The sequence below is a fragment of the Vidua macroura genome, chromosome 1, assembly GCF_024509145.1.
Source record: "Vidua macroura isolate BioBank_ID:100142 chromosome 1, ASM2450914v1, whole genome shotgun sequence".
In the NCBI taxonomy this organism is placed as follows: Eukaryota; Metazoa; Chordata; class Aves; order Passeriformes; family Viduidae; genus Vidua; species Vidua macroura.
The window spans coordinates 52,635,504-52,661,022 of NC_071571.1; the positions used below are offsets into that span (position 1 = coordinate 52,635,504).

Sequence of the window (25,519 nt, forward strand, 5' to 3'; positions counted from 1 at the left end):
AGGGTGATAAAGTACTGGAATTGTCTGCTCAGGGAGGTGGTGGAGTCACCATCCCTGGATGTGTTTAAAAGAAGATTGGATGTGGCACTCGGTGCGATGGATTAGTTGAGGTGGTGATAGGGCATGGGTTGGACTCGATGATCTTGAAGGTCTCATCCAATGTAGTCATTCTGTGATTCTGTGACAGGGTTGGACCAGGTTTGCATTTTTTGGCAGACAAATAGCTGCTAGGGTGGCTGAGCCACAATACTGAAGAGTACTGTGTACACTGAAATCCGCAACAAAACCTGAAAACAGGCTTAAACCCCTAATGCAGTGGTACTGCTGTGTGGCTAAAACCAAAGTGAGAATCTAGGCAGGTGCTGCAGCTGCATCTCTGAAGGGCACCAGTGGAGAGTGGAGGCAGAGCTGCCCCCTCTCTGCCCAGGACTCCAGCCAAAGGCACCATGGCTGTTTGCACTTTTCCAAGCACACACTGAGCAGACCACTGAAGAGCTGCAAAGAGATGGCTTTGACCCTTGCCACATTTACAGTTTTCCAGTCATTACATTTCAATTTGGTTTTCTACTCGAGTGTACGCTGAGGGGTGGTAACAAGCTTTTCACATCCCCTTTAAGATAGAATTATCTTGTATCCTGATGTGGGAGGGGCCCCTGCACTCCCGTGGGAGGTGACAGAAGTCTAAGGGGACCTGTTCTTCAAATATTGTACGCTCCCTTGTTAATGTCAATCAGTGTTTAATCTACTCCCCTGTTCTAGTAAGTTCTTGGTTTCTATTACCTTCGTTGGCTCGTTCTGCAAGACCTCTCCTTCCCTGTGCCCCCATTGGTTTTGTGTATGTCACCCCATCCCTGTTCCTCCCCTTAACCCTTTCCCGATTGGACTGTTTGTACCCTAACCACACCCACTCCTCTCCAGTTATATACCCAGCCCCGCCTTCTCTCCGGGCTCTCAGAGCCTGCTTCCTTCCCGAGTGGTTGTCTCTTTGCATCCTTCTCTTCTCCCTCATCCTCTGCCTTACCTTCAATAAATCCTCGAGGAACATAGAAGCCTGAGTGACCTCTCGTCCTTCTGGTGGAGCTATCTGTACCCCATCGGCGCCCCCCGCGGACCAGCCAGTCGAGGGTCTCCCTGCCTGACTGGGCACCCGGGCGCGAGGCATCAAAATACATACTGACAACAGCAAGGAACAATGAACCTTCATCCAGTGGAGAAAAAAATGCAAATACTATGTGGCAACCACTATTTTGCTCAAATCTAGGACTATCACCAATTATCTCAAACAGCAGCATTGTAGTGGGATCCACCCAAAGAAAATAACCAAGTAACTGCATCTTTCCTTGCAAATATCCTTTGTTTCTAATCAATATCACTTTTAAACATTTTTTCCCCTCCAAAAGAGCAGCAGCCAAAACCAGAAAGCAAATTTCCCTGGGACACTTAACAAATTTTATTGTACAGCCATGAATTTAAAAGATGTTATTTACAAAACCAGCATAGAACATTAGCATACAAATTGTTCAGGGTACAGTACGCAGATACCCAAATCCAAGGCAGATCCTGATTTCTCTCTGTTGACTTCTGTGATATATCACAAGAAGCACTTCCCACTGCCTGCTGGAGAAACAACGCCTGACTGTAAAATCACATGGCACAACACAAAATGCAAACAGGCTTCCCAAAAGTTCAGAGGAGTTCTGTTCACACTGAGTGAACGAGAAAAACATTCTTGAAAATCATGAACGCTCTTCCTGCAGCAGCTGCTTTTGCTACCATTAATTTGAAGCATCAATTTTGAACAAACCAAGATGGACGCTTCCTGGCTCTTTCAATGATCCGCTTGCCTTCATCTTTTTCTGTGGGTTTTTCTCCTTCATAAAGGACAACAGTCTCTACAGTTGGAGCATTAAATGGTCGTCCTTCTTTCTTGTATATTTCCATCCGTATCAGTCGAGTTTCTTCTTTGACCTTTGCATAACAATAGCCACAAAGGACATGTTTCTGCTTCAAGTTTCCACATTCAGGACAAACATCTATGTTCCTCTAAAATGACAGTGGAAAACAGGAAATTTGAAAAGCAGCAAAAAAAGAAACAGGGAAATACTACAAATAAAAATGTTAGAGAAATTCACCTACCATTTCAAAATGTGTTCCTCTACATAACTTTTCTGTACTGTGTCGCTATGTCAAATGCTTACTACTAAGAACAGCCTCTAAATTCAGTATCTAAGTCATTATGCCTAATTATGTTTAGAAGACTAAAGAGCTATGGACTCAATTAGATGCACAGAAAATGTAGGCCTTTTCCATCTACATTATCTGTTCAGCCAAAATTCACATTTTGTTGGCTTGCACCTCGAGTGTCACTGTTTATTTAACCTCAGACTACTGTCACACATGATGAATTAGAAAAGATTTACAAAGGATTTTAAAGATTACAGTATCTTTTAAGTGTATTGATTTATAAACAAACTCCAGAGAGCTTTTACAGTCAGCACTTCCCTCTGCAATGATTCTCCAAAAGAAGGGCTTTGCTGCTTACCTTTATTTCTATGAGCTTGCTGGGATGCCTCCGCCTGCAGCGGTTCACCTCGATCGTGCGCCTCTGCTTGGGCGCCGCCATCCACATCACGCTCTCCAGCAGGCTTGGCGCCTTGGTGCTGCTCTCGCCGGTGTCATTGATCCCTTGTGGAATAAGAGCCGGACCTTGCACAGCTAGTGCTGGTCCTGCAGGAGAAAGGAAAGGAGGGGCGTGATTGTCCCACTCTACTCTGTACTGGTGCAGCCTGTCCTTGAATACTGTGTGCAGTTTTGGGCACCACAACATAAGAAGGATATAAAGGTCTTATAGAGCATTCAAAGGAGGGACACGAGGATGGTGAAGGGCCTGGAGGGGAAGCCATACAAGCAGCAGCTGAGGTTATTTCATCTGTTCAGCCTGGAGGAGATTGAGAGGAGACCTCATCGCAGTCTACAACTTCCTCATGAGCGGAAGGAGAGGGGCAGGCACTGATCTCTTCTCTGTGGTGAGAGGACCCAAGAGCATGGCATGAAGCTGAGCCAAGGGAGATTTAGGTCAGATAGGGAAGTGGTCACAACTCCAAGCCTGACAGAATTCAGGAAGCGTTTGCACAACGCTCTCGGGCACATGGTGTGACTATTGAGGCTGTCCTATGCAGGGCTGAGTTGGACTTGCTGATCCTTGTGTGTCCATTCCAGCTCAGCATAATCTGTGATTCTGTGAGAAATTAATTCCTTACAGCCAAGCCCCACTTACATGCGGTCGAGGAAACACGACACCGATGCTGCCGTCACCCCCGAAGCAAGGCCAGAGCGGCGCCCCCGCCCCGCTCCCTCACAGACCCCAACGCCCTCCCTCCCTCCGCCCTTCAGAGGTAAAACGAGTCCCTCAGCCGCGACGTCGCCCTCTCACAGAATCACAGAAACAAACAATGGCGTTGGAAGGGACCTCTGAGATCATCTACTCCAAACCCTTCTCAAGGCAGGTGACACAGGAACGCGCCCAGTTCCTTCAGCTGGGCAGAGAAGAGGCCGGAACCTACCCCAGGGCGGGCTTTGGCCCCCGAAGACACCCGGCCAGAGGCCGCGCTCCAGCCGCCCCCAGCAGCACTGGAACAGAGCGCGAAGCCGCGGCAGCGGAGAGCGGACCAGGACCAGCACCGCCATGACCCCACACAGCCCCACCGAGCCCTCGGGGGAGGCGATCCTATTCCTCCTGGACCTTCTGGGAAACCGAGTGCCCTCAGCCTGTCACGACATTGCAGGGAGACAGAACCAGGACTCCAAGTCCCAGCACTGCTCTCGCTACCAGGAGGGCGGGGCGGTGGAGGGCGGTGGAGGGCGGTGGAGGACTCAAACTCCCAGCATGCCTCACGGTGCACCTCCGCCAACCACATCCCGGCACGGTCAGGCAGAAACCACCACTCCGCCAATCAGCGCGCTCACTGTGCCTTCGTGCTGGGAGCGGGAGCGGCGTTCGCGCCTGCGCCGAGAAGCCGGCGCGGGGAGCGCAGGGGCTGATGCCAAAATGGCGGAGCGCGGATACAGCTTCTCCCTCACCACCTTCAGGTGCCGGGGCAGGGACGGCTGTGGGCTCGTGGGCAGAAGCGGGCGGGCTGCCGGGCCAGCGGGAGAACGGCGCGCAGCCTGAGCGGAGCGGCCTGCCGGCGGCGGCGAACCAGGACCGAGGGGGCGCTTTGCAGAGTCATTGGGCCTGCGAGCGCTGGGGGGCAGCGGGGGCTCGACCTGGACAGTCGGGAGGGAGAGGTCCCAGCGGACCTGGGAGTTGTTGCTGTCTTGTGCCGTTGACCTTTTGTATTGTCAGTCAAAAAGCATAGCTGTGTTTTGCTGGTTCCTTTCAGCAGTGAACATCAGTGTCTTGAAAGCTTTTGGAAACCACACATACAATGTAATTTCAATAGAAAGTCATGACACATCCTGGAGATTTTTCCCACTGAATGGAAAACTTTATTTTGCATCTTCCTTTCTAGTCCTTCTGGAAAGCTTGTTCAGATTGAATATGCTTTGGCTGCAGTAGCTGCCGGAGCTCCATCAGTTGGGATTAAAGGTATGTCCTGATGGATTTCGGATTTTGTCTATTTTTTGGCAGAACTAAAGTGGATCATGTACTGGGTCTTTTGTATTGGATCCTTCTTTATCTTTCTGTTACGTATTTTGTTACTCTTTCAGTGGATTTTCACATGTTTTAATAAATTTTATGCTTCCTGGGTTTCTTTTTTTGGGTGATTTTGGAGACATTCAGCTGGTAGATGTTTGGTTTTGGGGTTTTTTGAGTGTTCCTGTCCTTATATATAGAAATAACACACACACACAAAAAGCTATTTAGATTGCTCAATTATTAATGTTATACAGAATCTTTAGAAATGGGATTATGGGAAATGTATGTTCATTTTAAAAAAGAAACAATGTGTTGGGTGTATTCATCAAAGTATCTCTCTTTAACCTAATTGTAGACTTGAATGGCTTTTAAAGAGAGAGGAAGAAATTTTTTACAGTTTAATAAGCTCATTCTATGTTTTGACTGGTAATTTTAGTTTAATTTTTAAAGACTTTTTTTGTTCTTTTCCAGCTGCAAATGGAGTAGTGTTGGCAACTGAGAAGAAGCAGAAATCCATTCTGTATGATGAAAGGAGTGTCCACAAAGTAGAACCAATTACCAAACATATAGGTTTAGTGTACAGTGGTATGGGTCCAGATTACAGGTATTAAAACATTTTGTTTGATCACCATTTAGATGCATATTCATATAAGAAGTTTAAGTAACAGGTAGCAATTAGCTGTTTCTTTCTCAGTGTATGTCATAATACTATATTGCATTGTAAATGACATTCACTTGAAGTTTTTCTTAATATATTCATTAACTTGTCAAATAACCTTGTATCTAAAGAATAAAAGCAGTGTAATTCAACCTTACTTTAAATATTTCACCAATTACTTGGTTGATAAAGATTGCTCAGCACAATCTTATGTTCTTACATTGATGTTATGCCAGATGTACAACTCCTGAATAGGTATTTATTATTACGAGTTTTCAGTTCTAGTTGGAATTTTTTTAACATAGTACTTTTGTCTTTGTTTTCAGAGTACTTGTGCACAGAGCTCGGAAGCTGGCCCAGCAGTATTACTTGGTTTATCATGAACCCATTCCAACAGCTCAGCTAGTACAGAGAATTGCTTCTGTGATGCAGGAGTACACACAGTCTGGGTATGTACTGGGATTGCAGAGCTGCTTGGAAAGATTGTGGTGTTTAAATGTAATGAGTAACAGCTACCCAGTGATTGGGGTTTTTGTAGAAAAGGCAGTTTTTCAGTGGAGAATGTGCACAGAAAGTGTGGCTTCACTTCAGTGGGTGAGAATGGGTCTCCATATCTTGTATACAAACATGTCAGCCAAGGCAGGACACTTTTGGTTTTGTTCTGTTGGATGACTTGTCCTCATTACAGCCCTGGTCTGGGGAGAAGACGAACATATCCAAAATAATAAGAGACCTTTGATGTTCACTGGATAATTTATTACGTTTTGTTTGCCTGTAGTGGTGTTCGTCCCTTTGGTGTATCACTGCTAATATGTGGCTGGAATGAAGGGCGGCCGTATTTATTTCAGTCGGATCCATCTGTAAGTATCTTACACTTGTAAGTTCTGCTGCTCTGATAAAACATGTGAAACTTTGCATGAGCTTATGAAATATTTTCTGTGATGAGAATAATAATACAGAGCTAGAATGAAAGATAACTTCAGAAGTCAAAATGGGTCATTTCAGTATGTGCTTGGAGCAAGCCTCCATCATTCTGTGCCTACATGTTCTTGTACTGCTTTGAGGGATGGCAGTTGTTTCTGAGGGAGGTCATCCCTTTTCATATCTTCCCACCTAGTTGATAGTGCCAGCAAAAATGGTGTTCTGCAACAGCTACTAGGAAGAAATAAATTGACTGTTTGTACTGCTCCAGACTGGATGGAAGTTAAGCCAAAGCCTGTAGCATTGTGAAATGTAATGCACATGCTGTGGTGTTTAATGACAGTGGCTAATTTAAATGAGTTTATTTGCTGGGTTTGCAATGCACTTCAGAAAAACTACCCTTCGATGCACATATGAGGTGCAGTGCTTCAGATGAGAAAATGTGGTCATTGTAGTGATCATGGCAACTTCCAGTGGTTTGAATTACCTGATGCTCCAGTGTAAAAAGCAAAATGCAGATGCCTTGTTTAAAGCAGTTTGATTGAGGCATAGATCATGGCAACTTCCAGTGGTTTGAATTACCTGATGCTCCAGCCTCAGTAAGGATTTGAATATATACTTTCTCAAAGGCAGATGTACTATTTCTGTTTAAGGAATCCCAAATCAAAACTATGCTAATGACTTTCTAAATACATCTTTCAAAGTAGTGGGAGGATAAAAATAGTGGGTGCAATACACATTTTGTACAGTTTCATAGCATATGTTTCCACATAAAATTAGTCTCAATATGATCCAAAACTTTCTCCTGTAGTCTCAGAACACTCAGTATCTTCATAATTGCTTCTGTACTTTTTTACTGAGTAATTGAATACATGGTGTTTCACTAAGTTACATAAAACAATTCAGTCAATAGTTTATTGCTTTTACAGGGAGCTTATTTTGCCTGGAAAGCAACAGCAATGGGAAAAAATTACGTCAATGGGAAAACATTTCTTGAGAAAAGGTAATGTATTTGATACTTCTCTGAAAGGATACTGTTCTGTTCAGGTTCCATATAATATAGCCAGGTTAAAAAAAAATGTACACTTTTTAAATTGTAAGAACAAAGTTTAAAATACTTAAGGTGCGATGCTTCCAGTGTACTCATTTACATGTGCACAGGAAGTTTGATTTATTTAAACTCTAACTTTTGTGTTTATGTAGAATTACTTGAGCGCAATAAACATTATATTCAGCATATTTGCAGCAATGTTATATACAGTTTCAGTAGGAAAAGTAAGGATTTTTTAAAAACAAATAACAACTTTGACTATTAATGTCACTATGCTTAAAAATAATATTTGTATGAGAAACAAATTTTAGTAGTTTTTGGGATTTTAGAGACTGTAGGATTATTAAAATTTGTAAAGATTTTTGTCCTATACTGAAATAAATGAATGTCTGTTTACAGGTACAATGAAGATTTGGAGCTTGAAGATGCCATTCATACAGCTATCTTAACACTAAAGGTTAGCAAAATATTTAAGAAAGAAGTTTCTTATGTCTTCACTGATAAGATTCACTGAACTGTATTTTTTCTAATAGGAGAGCTTTGAAGGGCAAATGACAGAAGACAACATTGAAGTTGGTATCTGTAATGAAGCTGGTTTTAGGAGGCTCACTCCAACTGAGGTTAAGGACTACTTGGCTGCAATAGCGTAGTAGAAACCGAGCTAGACTGTGTGGTTCACACAAAGGTCTTTTTAATTTTGGCTACTTAAATGTTTTTCTTTGCAGTTTTTGCATACTTATTTCTACATGGTTTGTCTGAGAGATTTTTTAAACATCATGGGTGCAAATATAACGGTCCTTGATATTGTAATAGATGGAATCTTGTTAAAGATAATTCTTTCCCTTGATACACAAAATACTGTACAAAATGTAAAATTATAGTGACAGCTTGAAAAAGGTTAAAGAATAAAATCAAAGGCCATTGTTTTGGGGGAAGGTGTCTGTGTGTCTTTTCAATCCTAGCTTGCTTATCTACATAAAACTTAGATTTCAGTATCCTTATTACTGAGGAAACAGTTTTTCATATACACCATGATGAACTTATGTTCAGCCTTCTTTTAAAAAATTCCAATGTTGAGTGATAGGATAATTTTTTCATTTTGGAATATTGTTTAAATATTAATTAAACTCCAGAAATAGTTTTATGTGGTGCAAAAGATCACGTACTTTCCCAAAGGGACAGGAAAATCTTCCATTTCAGGTGTGTACTGTGATTGAGACTCTCTGCTTTTGGTCATCCTGGTCTTTGTGTCCCAAGAGCTTGTTTTACTTGAGTTATTTTCTTGGCCCTTGAAATTGCACCTTTTCAATCTTGAAATATTGTTAGGAAAAGTAGAAACAGTAACTCTTACTGAAAACTAAATGCATTTATCACCATCAATAAAAATCAATGGGATTTACGAAACAGAATGGGAGTATGTAATGTAATTATCCCTTGAATTTTGCTAAAGTATTTTCTAACTTGCAAGATAATTCTAAAGATGTAAAGAAAGGAGTATTTAATTGGTGCACCGTAACTTTTACTGATATTGTGTGGATGTATCAATACATTTGTTACATGTGTAGAGTCATTCAAGTCATAAAAACCCACATTTACCACAAAAGAAACGACAGAAATGATCTGGTCGGCAGCCATTTAAGTTACTGTTTTCAGATTTTTATATTTTTTTAAAGCAATCTAATTGTTAAAACGTTGATAATGAACTGGGAACAGTAGCTTGATCAGTCTGCTTATATGTAAGGCTAAGGATGTAGGGAAGCAACCTGGCAGGTCCCCACGTTAGCCAGCCATAACTAATGAAGAAAATACAAAATGTGAGTAGAAAATAGTGTATAAGCTGATTGACCTGTGCTTTCCAATGTCTGTCTTCTGATGGCTTATGTTATCATCAGGTGAATAAGAATTTTTGAAGCATGCCATAAATGAATTTTTATTTCCTAATGTCAGAAATAAAATCTCTATCCAAATGGTTCATTAAGAGTTCTGCCAGATCACTTTTTGAGTATTCTAGTCTGAAAGCCAGGCTGTACTCTGATTCTTATTCTAGAGAAAATAAAACAATTCAGATCTGAAACTGAAAGCTTTATATTGCTGCATCTTTGATTAAGAATATTTATGCACACTTAGTTTTTTAATGCTGTATAAATATTCAAGAGTTTTCTACATGGAAGACGTGTGTAGGTACTTCAGAAATTCACTGCAGTGGTTTAGTTGTCTCTGCTAATAGAAATAGTTGATGAGCAAAGAACACCCTATGAAGAGTAGTTGAAACCAAGTTTCAAACCATGGTGAACTGCTCCTTGTTTTGTGTTAAAGGATATGAGTAGGTCTCTGGTCTACTGCCAGTGGTTTTCACTTTGATGAGCCAAGGTGCTGACTGTTTTTACACCATTAAGAACTCAGTCCCAAAGCTCCCTGGTATTACTTAAACCCTGCAGTGAATCAGAGTTCATGGCACTTGGTGTATGGAAACAATATGCATAATATTTTGAATTCAGGCTGTATTTAGAGTATTAGATAATTTTCCTAGTGGTACTCAGATAGACCTTGATATTATGCTGCTTTGATGGGGAAGGTGGTGTGGTTTTAAATGTGGGGTTGTTTTTTCAACTGCATGTCTAAGAGAGTAGCTAAATTTTATCTGCTATTTAAAGGGAAATTAAACTGCAGAGAACTAAGTAACATTTTTCCATTTAAAATCTTTAAAAATTAAGGAAATAGTATTTTTAACTTGAATATGTATTTCTTAAATAAAATTACTTCAGGAGTGAGAGATACTAGTACAGTGGACTACCAGATTATATGGTGATTGTGGTAATTTTCAAGAAGTGCACCCTTTAGTTACATGAGATTATCTTTTTTAAATATATTTTGTAGAAACTGCATAAAGAGGTCAAGGTGCAATAAGACAGACAAACACTGTTCCTTTGTGAGAAGTGACAAATTACAAGCTTGGTTACTTCAGCTCACTATGAATTATAACTTTCTGTCATTTAACTTGTTCCTACTAATGCAGTCTGAAAGAAGAAAAAGAGAAACTTGTCACTTGAAGCATGTAATGTTGATTTGCTTATCCTGGAAGAGGATCTGCTCCAATGTCCTCAGGACAGTGTGACACCTATGAGAATTGGGCTTTATTTAATGAGTGGGATCGGGATCTGAGAAGAGTGACTTAATTTCATGAAGTTAAAGAGAATCACAGAATGGGTCAGGTTGACATCTGGTCCAACCTCTGTGCTTAAGCAGGGTTAGAGCAGAGGGCACAGGATTGTGTCTAGATGGTTCCTGAATAGCTCCAGTGAGGGAGACTTCACCATTTCTCCGGGCAGCCTGTTCTAGAGTGCCATCACCCACAGTAAAAGACATACAGGTGCAGTAAGTAAGCCCGTTACAACTTGCTTTGGCTTACTATTGCTCTCCAGATCATGAGAAATCATTCAGACAAGTTGTCTCCCTGCAAGAACTGGCACTCAGAAGCCAAGTCTCTCCCACTCTCTAAAGGGAGTATTGCTGCATAGAGGCAGGCAACAACTCGGGGTAAATATTGGGGATGCTTGCTCACATATTCACAGAATGGTTTAGTACAGCCCATTTTGGTTGTCCAAATGTAACTGGTTGACCCAGTGTGCACAGATCCAACACGCATGGAGCCAGGGCTGTTGGTTCTCCATTGAAGTTAAAAGTCCAAGGCTAACTTGCCTCTGGCCTGTCTGTTCCCATTACTCTGTGCTATTGCAGCCTCACATTGAATATTATGTGCTGTTCCAGGCACGACACTGTAAGAAAGCTATAAAGCTACTAGAGAGCATCTAAAGCAGGGCAACACAGATGGTGAAGGGCCTTGAGGGGAAGCTGTATGAGGAGCAGCTGAGGTCACTTGGTCTGTTCAGCCTGGAGGAGACTTAGGGGAGACCATATTGCAGTTGCAGCTTTTTCATGAGGGGAAGGAGGGGCAGACACTGATATCTGTGGTGACCAGAGGACAGGATCAAGGGACTGACTTAGAGCTGTGACATAAGAGATTTAGATTGGATATTAGAAAAAAGTTGTTCACACAAAGAGGTGGTTGGGCAGTGGAACGGACTCCGCAGCACCTCGCCTGACACAGTTCAAGCGGTTTTTAGACAATACTCTCAGGCACGTGGTGTGACTCTTGGGGCTGTCCTGGGTAGGACCAGAAGTTGGACGCAACGATCCTTGTGAGTTCCTTCCAACTCACGATATTCTGAGATTGCGTCTGACCTGATGTAATGCATTTCGCCCTTGAAGAGTTTTCACGATAACCCGCGGGCACGCCGGGGAGGACAGCCAGGCCGGACGGGCTGGGGCCGTCGGAGCGAGGCGGGTGGTGCGGCTGTCCCCGCCCGGCGGCGCCGGGGGAGGTGCCGGGCTGGGCCGAGCCGCGACACACCACGGCACGCCACGGCAAGCCAGCCTGGGCCGAGGGCTGTGGCGGCCGGACTGTGAGTACGGGCTGCGGGGCCTGGCGAAAGGCGGCGGCCCCAGGGGAGGGAGAGGGGCCGGGAGCACCCGGAGAGGCGAGGCGAGCCCGAGCATATCGCGTTCTTGCAGTGACTGGGGGACGGGGAGAACAGGAGGGACAAGGGCCGGCGTCCCGCACCCGCCCGCTCCGGCGTGTGGGCGGAGGGCGAGGCCGGGAGCGGCCGGGGAGCCGAGCCGGCTTGGGGCGAGCGCTGAGGGCGCCGTGCCCTCACCCGAGATGGCGGCACGGCCTCTCCGGCGCTGCGAACACGTGATGGCGGGAGAGGAGGAGGGGAGAGGAGAAGGCCGGGCCGCGGGCGGGAGGGGCGGTCGGCGCCGCCGATCCCTGCCCAGGGGAGATCGGGCCTTGGGGCGAAGGCGAGGGATGGTGTGTGACCTTGTGGTTGATAGTGACGCTACCGCGCAGTTGTTGTGCCGAAAAAGTAGTTGCGTCTGTGGTTTTATTGTCACTGCAACCCTTGATTTACGCTCTGTGTTGAAGCGTGTGTGTGTGTGGTGTGTGTGTGTGTAGGAGTTGTAGCTGCTGTGGGGAGAGGTGCCCAATTACTAATTATGAGGTTTTACTCATTTCATTACATTCAAGGATAAGCTTGTGGCAGTGGCAAAGACTTCGAGGGGGAAAGGCTGATTTTTCTGGCTTCATGGGACCGTGAAGAGTGTTAGTAAGTTGTCTCGGAAGGCATCAGGATTCTTGGCCGTGAAGAAGCAGGTGGAGATGTTGCTGATGCTGGATGGGGACCGACCAGTAGCAGTTAATGCTGGCCGTGTTTCCACTTGGACATAGGGCCAGGGAGGTTCCCACTATTTGAAGGCAGGCCACTGAGTTGTCCTTGCAGAGCCTGTTGCAGGACCTGGCTGTGTCCTGTTGCTCCTTTTCAGTTGGACTTTCATTTATCTTGTCCTTTAATACCAGTTTACTTTAACATGCGGGTTAGGCAAGAATTATAGAAAGAATTACAGTGTTTATACTTGTAGTGAAAGGTCAAAATTTATTAATTTCACTATTCATAGTGGTTACTGTCTTAAATATGCTATTGTTTGGTGTAGTATGAATCCTACATTTTTGAAGACAGCACATATTCAGTAAAGGAATTCCAATCATATTTTCCTTAAGGAAGGCCTACTAAAGTAATACAGATGTGAAAAAATAGATTTATCAGATGCAACACAGTAAATCTCGTAGTAGAATTCAAAAACATAGCAGTTTTAGCATAGAGATTCTCCTGATAGTAGAATTATGAATCATAGTTTGTCATGAGGGTGTGTAATTGAAACATTTGATGCTTTGGGTTGGAAGAGACATTAAAGATCATCTAGTTGCAACCCCCCTGCTGTGTGCTGGGACACCTTTTACTGTGGTGCCTTTTACTAGACCAGGTTGCTCCAAGCCCCCTCCAACCTGACCGTGACCTTTACCACTTCAGGGATAAGGCATCCACAACTTCTCTGGGCAACCTGTCCCAGTGCTTCACCACCCTCTGAGGGGTTCATGCACTGAGTTGAACAGTGCAGGTTGAAAGCTGGGTGTGTGTAAGCATGGTCGCTAGCTTTTGCTTTTAATGGTAAGTGTGATGAGAGGGAGAGGCAAGATTTGCTTATGGCATTAACTATATTTCTGATCACAGCCTTTGCAAACGAGCTGTGAGAGTTAACATCCCTCAAAGTGACTGACTGAGTGAAGGTCTCTTATGTGGCAGGTGGGGGGAAACCACAAGCTTGCAAAGTCTGTGTGTAGACTTGAGTGCTACTTAGCTGAGAACTAGGGTCTTCTGAGGCTGTTGGTTTGGTTTCTAAAGGTGAAGGAAAGGAATTGAACTCATCAGCGGGACTTTGTGTTGAGGTTCCAGTTCCTTGTGCTTTACAATAACTGTTGCACTTAAGTCTATTGCAAGGCTGGAGTGTATACTGTTAGAAAGAACTCTTTCGACTGTTTTTATTCTTGGCCATGCAGTAACAATCTTCTTCTTTGTTCTCACTTGACAGGAATAATGTTTCCAACATGTCTGTGCAGTCGCTGCTTTGTGAAAGAATTGCTGTTGCCAAAGACTTGATTAAGAGAGCAGAAGCCCTTTCCAGGTCCCAGAAAAGGAGAATAGAAGGTGGGGCAAAGCTATGTAGCAAACTGAAAGCTGAGCTAAATTTCTTACACAGGGTGGAGGCCGGGAAAGTGGCCATTAAAGAATCCCATCTACAGAGTACAAACCTGACCCACCTCCAAGCCATTATTCAGTCAGCAGAGAACCTGGAGGATGTTGTCAGCGTCCTCCATGTCTTTGCTTATGAGGACAGGTTTGGAGAGAAACAGACACTGGTGGTAGATGTTGTTGCAAATGGAGGTCACACATGGGTGAAGGCCATCGGTCGTAAAGCTGAGGCCCTGCATAACATCTGGCTGGGAAGGGGCCAGTATGGTGACAAAAGTGTCATTGAGCAGGCAGAGGACTTCCTGCAAGCGAGCTGTCAGCAGCCAGTGGAGTACAGCAATCCCCACATCATCTTTGCATTCTACAACAGCGTGTCCAGTCCTATGGCAGAGAGGCTCAAGGAGATGGGAATATCTGTGAGAGGAGATGTTGTTGCTGTGAACTCACTGGTAGAACCATCTGCAGAAAATGAACACTGTGACAGCAGTGAATCAGATGAAGAGGGCCCTGAACTCCTGCAGGTTACCAGAGTAGACCGGGAGAATTTAGTGGCCAGCATTGCTTTCCCTACCCAGATCAAAGTAAACGTCTGCAATAGAGTTAATTTGGACATCACTACCTTAATAACCTACGTCTCTGCGCTGAGCTATGGTGGCTGCTACTTTGTCTTCAAAGAAAAAGTACTGACAGAGCAAGCAGACCAAGAAAGAAGGGAGAGAGTCCTGCCTCAGCTGAAGGAGTTCATGGAGGGAAAAGAGCTCTTTGCCTGTGAATCTGCTGTCAGAGACTTTCAGTCCATCTTGGAAACGCTGGGAGGACCTGGGGAGAAAGAGAGAGCTGCATTACTTGTTAAAAGAATTAACGTGGTGCCAGATCAGCCCTCAGACCGTGCCTTAGGACTAGTGGCTAGTTCAAAAATCAACAGCCGCTCTTTAGCCATTTTTGGGACAGGAGACACTTTAAAAGCCATCACCATGACTGCAAATAGTGGGTTTGTGAGGGCAGCAGCAAACCAAGGTGTCAGGTTCAGTGTTTTTGTCCATCAGCCACGAGCATTGACAGAAAGCAAAGAATCTTTTGCCACACCTCTACCAAAGCACTGCCCATCTGATAATGGAGTGTAACTCGTTAAATGAGTTAGTAATGGAAAATAGTACAGGTACTGCAGTGGAGGCATTTGAAGAAACAGAAGAATCATAGCAATACAGTTTTGGGTGTGTATCAATGATGACAGCAACTAGCAGTGGAAGAGCTCCTCAAGGGATTTGTAATATCTTTACTCCTTCCTTGAGGCTATTTTTTGTCCAGCTGACCATTAATTTATTCACTGAAGTAATAAGAGGGCAATGGAAATTTTTAACTGGCTTACAATGTATTAATTGTATCCATCCCCATTAAAAAGTTCAGTTAAAGCACAGTTACTGAAGTCCCCTTGTTATTTTTGTCCTTGGAGAGGTAAAATTTTTCATCTTAGATGAACTTTGGGCTTGACTTACATAGAACTTAAATCTTTCTTTCCCCTATTCCATTCAACCTTGTTTTTGGTTGATTCAGAGGGACCTTGTGCAGAGACCTGTGCCTTTTTGGGAGTGTGATGTTTTGTGAAGATGTGACCAGTAGCCATGAATAGAAAGCAGCTTAAGCCTTCCTTGGCTTACTGACAGCAACCTCTATGTGTATACCATGGTTAGGCTGAATTGGGCATCAGCTTTAAAATTCCTGGAAAAAACAGTTAAGTTGGAGTTTATTTGCATTAATATGTTGTGGCTCTTGGGCTAAACTGGACAACCAGTGGTAACAGACCAAGGAGGCACATCCACTTGACTTTTCTCTTAGCTTTTGTCCAAATGCAAAGTCTTTGGTTGTAAAGCCCAGCACAAAGCTTCAGATAACAGAATCCTAAACTGAGCCAGCAGCCAGGTAGTTTTTGATATTAGCATGCTCTTTGCTGAGTACTCATGGTTGAACTTGAACCTGACTTTGTTGCATCTGAATTACAAAGCCTCAGTGAGGTCCTTCACTGTTGGAGTGATGGAGGAGATTTGCAGGGTATGTTCTTAATTCCTGGTTTGCTCTGTAGAAGCCTTTTCGCTGGTGGTGTAATTGCTCTTTTTATTCAAAGTGGAGAATAAACAACTATTTCTTCTGCTGTATTTTTTTTTTTCTTTGCCCAGGAGAGATTTGGAGTTGTAGGAGTCTTTATCGTGTTTTTTTTTTGTTTGTTTGTTTTTTTTGGTTTTTTTTTTTGGGTTTTTTTTTCTGAATGCTGTAATGACAGCACTTGCTTTTTGGTATTAATTTTCATCAGTTTCCTAGTGGAAAATCTTGAGATGTCAGATTGAAGCTCCGAGCCCCAAGCTATACATTTTTTTCAGGTCAGTGAAAGAGATACTCATTGAATATTTTATAGGCTGTTGTTCAATGCAATTGCATTATTATGTAGCTTAATAGTCCAGACAGTGAACATTATCTTTCCACTCCACTCTAAATTTCTTCCTACAGTACAATGTATCTGCAGTGCTGCCCTTAGCTGTAGGCTTGAACCATTTCTTTCTGGCTGCTAGCAGTGGCGCAAAGATACTGAAATGCCCACAAGACCACTCTGCATGCCTTGTTCAGCTGAGTAAGATGAACTTGCAAGGGGCAGAAGTGTACTTCTTGGTGGGATTCTTGGTCTGCTCTTATTATGCCTATAGAGTAAAATGTTAGGAATGGTCACCAGTAACCACATGCTGAAAAGCTTTACCTGAAGCTTTTAGCAATGTGGAGGGCAGTCTGCTCTCTATGCTCCCCATTTTCTGTGGGTCTCTGAAGTAGTTTATAAAGCTTAAGATGGGTGGAAATGGATTTTGGGTTTTGCTGCTTCAGCATCCAGTGTACTACCTGCAAGTCTCTCAGTTCCTCTCTGGTGAATTCTAACAAAACATCTAGCTTGTTCTTACAGTCTAACACAATGTAATGAAACCTAATGGCAGGATTCATCCCCCACTGTATCCGTTAATTTTCTTGAAAGTTTTTCTGAAGGGAAAGGAGGACCAACACCATGAAACAATAATATGTTGGCTGTGCTGCAGAAATGCAAGTCTGCCTTAGTAGTTAACAGCGCAAGCTTCACCATGCAGGAGCTTAGAGAGGTAGTAATCTATCATGGTGTGATGTATTTACCAGACACAACCAGAGATGTCTGTGAAGTGTTATAAACAGCTGGAAGGAAAGTACCTTTCATTTCTGCCATGAGAGCTCTTACTCTGGACACCTGTGTGATGTCTTTCCTCTGCAGTAGGTGTGGGAATAAGGCTTGGGGAGGCCACCTGTCTAAGAGAAAAATAACTGTGTTTCAAAACTGTGTTTGTCTTGCATCACATGTCCTGAAAAAGGCTACAGGAAACCTCCTAGTTAATAATTTATGAACAAATAACCTAGGATAGAGGGGTTCTTTTTGTCTGCAGCTCAAAGTATAAAAGTTGAGGTTCCAAAAGACAGCTTCCTATTTCATAGATTCACAAAATGTTAAGGGGTTGGAATGGACCTTAAAGATTATCTAGAAACAACCCTACCTGCTATGGGCAGGGACACTTGCCACTAGACCAGATTGCTCAAGGCCTTATCCAACCTGGCCTCAAACACTGCCAGGGATGGGGCACCCGCAGCCTCCCTGGATTGTCTGTTCCAGTGTCTCACCAACTTGCAGTAAAAAAAATCTTCCTAATAATTAACCTAAATTTTCCCTCTCTCAATGTGTGCCTATTATTACTTTGTCCTGTCATTGCAGTTCCTGATGTAGAGTCTCTCTGGCTTGATGAAGAGTTTCCAGCTTCCCTGTAGATCCCTTTCAGATACTGGAAGGTTGCCATCAGGTCTCTATGCAACCTTCTCTTCTCCAGGCTGAACAGCTCCAACTTTCTCAGCCTGTGTTCATAGGGGAGGTGCTCTAGTTCTCTTATCAGCTTTGTGGCCTCCTCTGGATTTTTTCCAACAATTCCATGTCCTTTTAATGTTGGAGACACCACAGCTGTGCACAGTACTCCAGGAGGGATCACATGTGAGCAGAGTAGAGGGGCAGAATTACCTTTGACCTGCTGGCCACATTCCTTGTGATGCAGCCCAGGATTCAATTGGCTTTCTGGGCTGTGAGCACACACAGCTGGCTCGTGTGGAGTTTTTCATCACCTGTCAGCCCCAAGTCTTTCTTAGCAGGGCTGCTCTCAATCACTTCTCTGGCCAACCCATTGGTGTGTCTGGGATTGAAGTGACCCACGTGTAGGGCCTTGCACTTTGCTTTGTTGAACTTCATGAGGTTTCCGTCGGCCCCTATATGATATTATCCCTTCCCTCCATGGTGTCAACTGCACCACAGAGCTTGGTGTTGTCAGCAAATCTGAAGGTGCACTTGGTCCCCCTGTCCACATTGCCAGTAAAGATGTTGAAGAGTCCCAGTACCATTCTCTGAGGGACACCACTCATCACTGGTCTCCATGTGTAGCCGTTGACCACAGCTCTTTGTATGTGGCTATCCAGCTTTATCCACTGAGTGGTCCGTCAATCAAGTCCCTGTCTGTCCAATCTGGAGACAAGGATGTCATGCAGAAGTGTGAAACACTTTGCATTTAGTCCAGGTAGACAATGTCAATTGCATTGCCCCTGTCCACCAATACTGTAGCCCTGTCATAGAAGGTCACCAAATTTGTCAGGCATAATTTCCTCCTTGGAAAATCATTTTGGATGTTACCAGTTGTCTCTTTGTTAGCCAGGTGCCTTAGCATATTTTCCACTAGAATCTGCTCCGTGACCTTGCCTGGCACAGAGGTGAAACTGACTGATCAGTAGTTCCCTGGGTCTTTCGCTTTCCCTTTTTTAAAAATGGGAGTTACACTTCCCTTTTTCCCATCATCAGGGACTTAACCTGACTGCTGTGATTTTTCAGAAATGATGGATAGTGGCTCAGCAACGTTGTCTGCCAGCTCCCTCAGGACCCATGGATGAGTCTCATTGGGTTCTGTGGACTTGTGCACATTCTCAAACCTGGTTCAGGGTCTCGAACCTGATCCTCTCCTACGGTGGGCTCAGGGTCTTCATCCTCCCAGTCCCTGCATCTGCCTTTCTTGACTTGGGTGGCATGGCTGGAGCACTTGCCATTGAAGACAGAGGCACAGAAGTCGTTGAGAACCCCAGCCTTCTCTTTGTCCAGTGTAGTCAGGTCTCTGTTTTCCTTCTGGAAAGGGCCTACATTAGCCTGGTCTTTCACTTGCTTGGAATGTATCTATAGAAGCCCTTCCTATTATCTTTAATATCCCTGGCCAGACACAGTTCTAACTGGGCCTTGGCTTCTCTAACCTTGTCCCTAGCTTCCCATAAAATTTTCTTGCTCTTTTCAGGCCCTCTGTCCTCCACTTTTTGAAAGCTTCTTTTTTTCACTTTGAGTTTGCACAACAGCTCCTTATCCATCCATAGAGGCCTCCTGGCATTTTTGCTCAGTCTCCTTGTTGAGATACCTTGCTCCTGAGCTTGGAGGAGGTGATCCTTGAAATTCAAGCCAGCATTCTTGAACCCCTCTGCCTTCCAGGGCTCTATCCAATAGGACTCTACCAAATAGGTCCTTTGAGAGGCCAAAGTCTGCTCTCCTGAAGTCAGGGCAGTGAGCTTGCTGTGTGCCCTCCTTGCTATCCTCAGGATCATAAACACCATCTCCTGGTCACTGTAGCCAAGCCTGCCTTGAAGCACTGCATTCCCCACCAGCTCCTTCCTCTTGGTGAGCACAAGGTCCAGTAAGGTCACCAAAAGTACTTTTTTCCTTCTTTGTCAAATAGATCCTGTCATCCCCCAGTAAACCAGGCTTGGCAAAGCAAGTCCTATAAGTCTGAGTAACCAAAGCCCTGATTAGGGCACCATTGCTGTAGCCATTTGTTGACCTGCCACGTTTGTCTGCATATTTCAAGTCCCTCTCATTTGACCTGGAGGATTAATGAAAAACGTACTGTTACTCCAGGACCCTTTACTATCTCTCCCAGTGCTCCTTAGTCCCTCTTAATGCTTCCCAGACTGGTGCCAGCTGTATCACTGGCTCCCACATGGAACACTAATAGAGGGTAATAGTCTGTGTTTGAGTAGGCTTGGGAACTTCTCAGTAATGTCCCAGATCCAGGCTCCTGGAAGGCTGCCCACCTCTCTTGAGAGTGGATCAGGCCAGCAGATGAGTGCCTCTGTGCCTCATAAAGTGGAATCACCCACTCCTATCACCTGCCACCTTTTCTTGCTTGAACTTGTTGGTAATTTATTTGTAGAACAGGTTGGGCAGCTCCAGTTATCTTCTGCTCTCTGAGGTCCATCTGGACCATCAAATTCCTTTTCCCAATGACTGAGTTGAAGGCATATTTACTTATTTTCTAGTTTGATGGGTGATGACTCACTCCCTAAGTTTTGTGCTCTACCTTTGCACCCTGCCCATTCAAAGAGCATTCACTTGTGCTCCCTGGAGCTGTTTAAATCTCCCTCGGATGCTCCTGGCAATGCCTCCTCCTTGCCAGTGATTTTTCATTAAATAATCTGTTTTACAGTATTACAGGATATAGTCAAAGCTAGTGCATTTATGCACAGTAATAGTGCACTAATGCATGGTAATTCATTATGGCCTTTCAGTCCTTTGCATTTAAGTTAATATGCTCACAGCCTTTACATCCTGATAAGGACTTTGAATGGGGAAATGGGAGACAGCTGCTTTGTTCCACTTCTTGCTGTGACTCTGAAGAAGTGTGTTTCCATCATTTTCCCTGCTGTATTGCATTCAGCAATCTTGAATATCCTCTTGCGTACCTTCTAAAGAAGTTTCTCCATGCCACTGGTGAGAGGGCACTGGCCTGCATTTTAACATGGTAGGTGACCCAGAGAAAGCAATAAAAAGCAAGTGACCTCTGTATTCCTGGGATCAGAAGTAAGTTCTGTTTGCAGTATTCCTTCACAGCTGCCGCTGCAGAGCTGGCAGGCTTGTTTTGCAGTGACACTTTTGTGTGACCAGTAAGTGCAACTGTTGGGAAGCCTCTGTATCTGGAGCCACCGTGTGGTGATTTTTTCATTAACAATCCTTTTTGACCAACATGGTATTTGTTATTGAATCAATTTTCTTTCTTTTACTAATTTCTGCCAATCATATAGGCAATATTTTAGGAATATTAAACCCTTTCTACATGCCACTGGGCAGCTTGAGGGTTTTATTGTTATTTTCTGTCTCCCTGTTGCATCTTGCAATGAAAAACTCAGAATATGGCTGTTCTTTTTTTTTTTTTTTCCACAGTGTTTTTTTGGTTTTTTTTTTGGTTTTTTTTTTTGTTTTTTTGTTTTTTTTTTGTTTTTTTGTTTTTTTTTTTTTTTTGCTTATCAGTCAAACAGAATTGTCTGTCTGTTGACAGACTCTAAAAATTGTTTTATAAGATGAAAGAATGCTGGCTTGGAAATGAAATGTGTTTTGATTATAATATTGGGTGGCTTTTATATTGCCTTTGAATATATTGATGATTTGCTCATATAAACCAGTGTTCTGGTTTGGTGCATTTAGGTATCTTTTACTTAATGTCACCAGTAGGGGATTAGATAATGAACTTTCCTTATTTATGACTTTGCAAATGAGCCATTAGAAGATGGAAAATTATATGTGAAATTAGTTCAAATAAATGGAAATCCAAGACTGCTTTTCCTTTCTTCCAACATCACACAACTGCTTTTTATACTCTACACCAGGCACGAGAGGATATGGAGATGTCTCACTTACTGCTATGGGTTTTGAGGGATTTTTTTAAGTGGAAGTTTTCAGCATTACGTTCCTTGGGAAACATGGAGTCCTGAATTTTTTTAGGGAACCTTTTTCTTCTTACACTTCTAATTTATTTTAGATTATTTGTGTATGGTCTCTAAGAAGAGCCAACATCTCTGTTCTGTGCAGCACTCAGCCTGTTCTCTTTGCTCCAACAGTAAGAATATCAAATGAAGAATGCTGCAAATTGATGCCAGGCAGTAGGAAGCATTTGGATATTATATGATAAATAAATCAGTAAATTAAGTTTTTAGTACATTCATGTTTCTGTGTATGTTCTTTACTTGCTGTTGTTCTGGCTGATAAAACTTGAAGATCAATGATTCATTTGCCATTGTACCTGCAAGCCATGAAAACACTCAGAGATAGTTTTGGCATGTTTGTAGCCACAGCTGCTTAAAAAGTTAATGGGCTAAATAGTGGTTTGTGTTTCAAACTGCCCCTGTCATCTGAGGATACCTTCAGCAGATGTAAAGCATTCTGAAGTCCGCTGGAGCCTGTCTGAAAATGCTTTCACAACTCTGCTTCTACTTCCTGCAAACTGAAAGTAAGCTTGGCCATAACAGAAATAAAATAAGAAAACACAAGCATCAGTTGTACGAAATATGTTTGAGAGGCAACATAAAACAAACAAACAAACAAAAAAAACCAAAAACACCCAAAAAACCCTGAAAAAACCCACCCTAAAATATTTTTAATTTTTTTGTTGAAGTGGACAAAGGAAAGGACTTACAATAATGATGAAGCATGTACTTGTGATGACATTCTTTATTTCAGGTTATTATGCAAGCAAAACAGCACAGGTCAGCTGTTGTCTAATTAATCTGGTAAAGTAAGCAAGAATTAGATGGAATTCTGGAACTAAAGGCTATGGTTACAGTTTTCCTGCAAGATATTGTTCTGGGAATAGCTCTGCCATCTAGCTTGCAACAGGCACCTTGTATGTGTTCTTGGTGGTGAAATCACCTCTATAGGTAAGTGGGTGTTGCTTTTCCATCAAGTTTTAATGTTGCAATTTACTCTAGAGAAAAAAAAAAAAAAGAGTGAATATGAAATTACTACACTGCTTAGAATTGTGACTTTGCAAGTTGTTCCCTATGAGCACCGTGGAAATTAAGATTGTTCCTACATAAACTATTGTAAGGAATATGCAAACAAAACCTCCTTCTCACAGCTTCATTATTCCATTGTGAATATTTAAATGATCCTCAGTTTTACTGTCTCTTACAGAAGGTGAGTGATCCTCACATATAAGGAAATACGTAATATGAATTAATATAATAAAAAGACCCCAAATCAAACCTGAAATCAACAAGATAAGAAAACGCCCACAAAATCCCCAAAAGAATTAACATCTGATAATGAAGCTGTGCTCCTTTATTTATTAATCAGACTGAGTACATGGTAAAGCAGCGCAGTGTGGTAATGGGAAATATGGAGATATAGGCCACAGAACTTTCTACTGTGTAGGTACCAAAATCCTTCTTAGGTCTTTCTTCTGCAGGGGTTAATTTGGCACATCTTTATTGAGATGGTGTTCACCAGAGTGAAATGTCACTCAGACATACCACAGGCCTTCATAAAAATGGAACTTGACCATATAAATATGTTTTCATTTTTGGTGTGGTTGGGTTTGTGTATTTTTTCCCACATTAGAAATGTGCATTATAAGCCAGCATTAACTATATCTACAAGAGAAACTTCTTCCAGGTCAGGGGAGGTCTTTGCTTCACATACAGTTATAAAATGCACTCATCTATGATAACGCATTTTGTCTTAAGGAGTGTCATCTTCCTCTCAGTTGCAGCAATTTATTTATGTTTTTAGAATAAGGAGAGGCTAGATATCTGGTATGCCATATATCCTGCCAAAAATAGACTAGAAGGAAAAGCAGTGTTTTAATTCATCCTGCTGCCTTAGTGCAGGAAAGGTGGGAGATTGGAGTAACAAAACTGAGATATCAGTAACGTGGACAATTAAAGACAAAGACTTACCAGATAGTTCAGTGGGTGACTCCTGTGTTGGTTCTTGTCTTGGCTCCACACTGGGCTTAGGGGTAGACTCAGCACTCGACTCTCCGCTCAGCTCCCAAAAGGTCTGTTCACCTTCTTGCACTCCATTGTTCCCAGCTTGCTCTGTGCCATTCTCCTTGTGTGAGTCTCCACTGTAGTCCGGGGGCAGCTCTGTGCTTGGTTGTGTGCTGGGATCGCTGCTTTGCTCCATGCTTGTTGCCTCAAGCACTGGGGTAACAGGGGTATCTACAAATAAAGTGAAAAGAATTTACAGGATGAGGAGCATGGTTTGAAAAGTTATTTCTAGGTATATCCATGTGGGTAGTTCTTTTTATGGATCAGAGATCCCAAATAGGAGTTAAGGGAGGAGGAGAAAATTCACTCTAGGAGTAAGTAAAATATGAATGTGAATCTTAAATTGACAAAGGTGGATTTGCCAGTACGTTGTTGACTCACCTTGTGCCTTTAGTTGATCAACCAAGATCAGAATCAGCAGTGCTGAGAGGACTGTCATCTTTTTCAGCATAGTCACTGAAATGCCGAGTAAAGAATAGGCCTTTGGAGCAAAACTTGAAATGTGTGGTGGACAAAAAGCCCTGGGTATTTAAAGGCAAGCTCCTATATCTGCGCACTTTGACATCTGCCTGAAAATAACAGGTTACCAAACCAACATCAAATTACATTCTCAAAACAAATGTAGGATCTGTCAGAGACTGTAATCAGGCAATTCCTGCCCTTTGCTTTGGCATGAGATAACCTTTGCTGCAAGCAATAAAAGACTGTGGGGGCAGAGAGGTGGGACTGTGGCAGCCCAAACCGCAGTAGCACTGATAGTGATGTCACTGTGTGTCTCTGGCAATGCTGGTTTCTCCAGGCAATTGGTCCTGTTGGTTTTGAATGAGGATCTTCAAAAATCCTTTGATATGACACTTGACAGATTGAATATTCCTTATGGGTAACAGGTGAAAGGTGAAATGTGACTAAAAATGTGCACCTGGCTTCTGTGTTGTAAGGAAGTAATAGCAGTGTGAAAGAACTGAGATGTTTTGGTCAAGCATTTCATTGGGAAGACTTCCTTTCTCATTGTTGAAAACTTGAGTGTTTGTGTGTGTATTTTTCAGCCTGTGATATCTCAGTCCCATAATGGACTTGAAAGGTTTGGACAGAACCAGAAAGTCTAAAGAGGACCTGTCTCCTGTGCATGGTTCGATCAGCAAAGCACAATAATTGTTCTAAGGGTCGTTTCTGATGCAGAGAAGTTGCACTGATTGCATTCATGCAGTTCAGTTCCCCATGACCTTCCCCATCCAGGGAAGTGGGTAAGTTATGTTTTGGGATCTGCTGAAGGAGTAGTGAACCTCAGGGCTGTGTGAGCAACTCACTGTGTTACAGACAAAGAATTGTGGGCCTGGCTCTGTATATTACACTTGTATGAGTGAGTGGTGTAATTGCTGCAACTAGCAATTCTGCAGTAATTAGCAGAATTAGGTTAATGTCAAATCAACGTAAAAGAATTCAGTGTCTGACTCTGTAAGATTTCCCCCCACCCTGTTTCCCTGATTTCACTTGTTTAATATTGCATCAACTTAGTTTTTGAACACAGTGTGTCTTTCAAGTTGTTTCTTACCTCTAGGGTTTGCCTGAGGCATTATTCTTCTAATCAAGCTTTTTATGCTGCAACAGAAGGATTTTATTTTTTTCTTGAGAAGAAAAAGAAATACTGCTGCCCATGAACACCTACCGGTACATGGCTGCTGCAGTAGATTTCTCCTGTGTTACTGGTTTCA

The 25,519-nt window shown here is 43.0% G+C and overlaps 3 protein-coding genes across 5 annotated transcripts; 2 read left to right on the forward strand and 1 right to left on the reverse strand.

Annotated features, from left to right (window-relative positions):
- Nucleotides 1–1,426: 1,426 nt before the first annotated feature.
- MRPL32 (mitochondrial ribosomal protein L32) lies at nucleotides 1,427–3,772 on the reverse strand. The gene is made up of 3 exons (XM_053986652.1): nucleotides 3,564–3,772; nucleotides 2,543–2,727; nucleotides 1,427–2,043 (listed from the first exon to the last, which is right to left on the reverse strand). Exons 1-3 carry the CDS (start codon nucleotides 3,685–3,687, stop codon nucleotides 1,789–1,791), a joined length of 564 nt encoding a protein of 187 aa, XP_053842627.1. The 5' UTR covers nucleotides 3,688–3,772; the 3' UTR covers nucleotides 1,427–1,788.
- A 209-nt stretch (nucleotides 3,773–3,981) lies between these two features.
- Nucleotides 3,982–8,200, forward strand: PSMA2 (proteasome 20S subunit alpha 2). The gene is made up of 8 exons (XM_053986637.1): nucleotides 3,982–4,089; nucleotides 4,512–4,588; nucleotides 5,111–5,243; nucleotides 5,624–5,746; nucleotides 6,076–6,157; nucleotides 7,148–7,221; nucleotides 7,669–7,726; nucleotides 7,803–8,200. The coding sequence occupies exons 1-8, from the start codon at nucleotides 4,049–4,051 to the stop codon at nucleotides 7,917–7,919; spliced, it is 705 nt and encodes a 234-aa protein (XP_053842612.1). The 5' UTR covers nucleotides 3,982–4,048; the 3' UTR covers nucleotides 7,920–8,200.
- Nucleotides 8,201–11,331: 3,131 nt separating this feature from the next.
- On the forward strand, nucleotides 11,332–15,333 carry C1H7orf25 (chromosome 1 C7orf25 homolog). 3 transcript variants are annotated; one of them, XM_053997967.1, is made up of 2 exons: nucleotides 11,332–11,468; nucleotides 13,756–15,333. In XM_053997967.1, exon 2 carries the CDS (start codon nucleotides 13,772–13,774, stop codon nucleotides 15,038–15,040), a length of 1,269 nt encoding a protein of 422 aa, XP_053853942.1. In that variant the 5' UTR covers nucleotides 11,332–11,468; nucleotides 13,756–13,771; the 3' UTR covers nucleotides 15,041–15,333. The 3 variants fall into 3 exon arrangements, with proteins under 3 accessions (XP_053853942.1, XP_053853934.1, XP_053853951.1); XM_053997959.1 differs by having other exon boundaries at nucleotides 11,465–11,516; XM_053997976.1 differs by lacking the exon at nucleotides 11,332–11,468 and adding an exon at nucleotides 11,635–11,732.
- The last annotated feature ends 10,186 nt before the right edge of the window (nucleotides 15,334–25,519 follow it).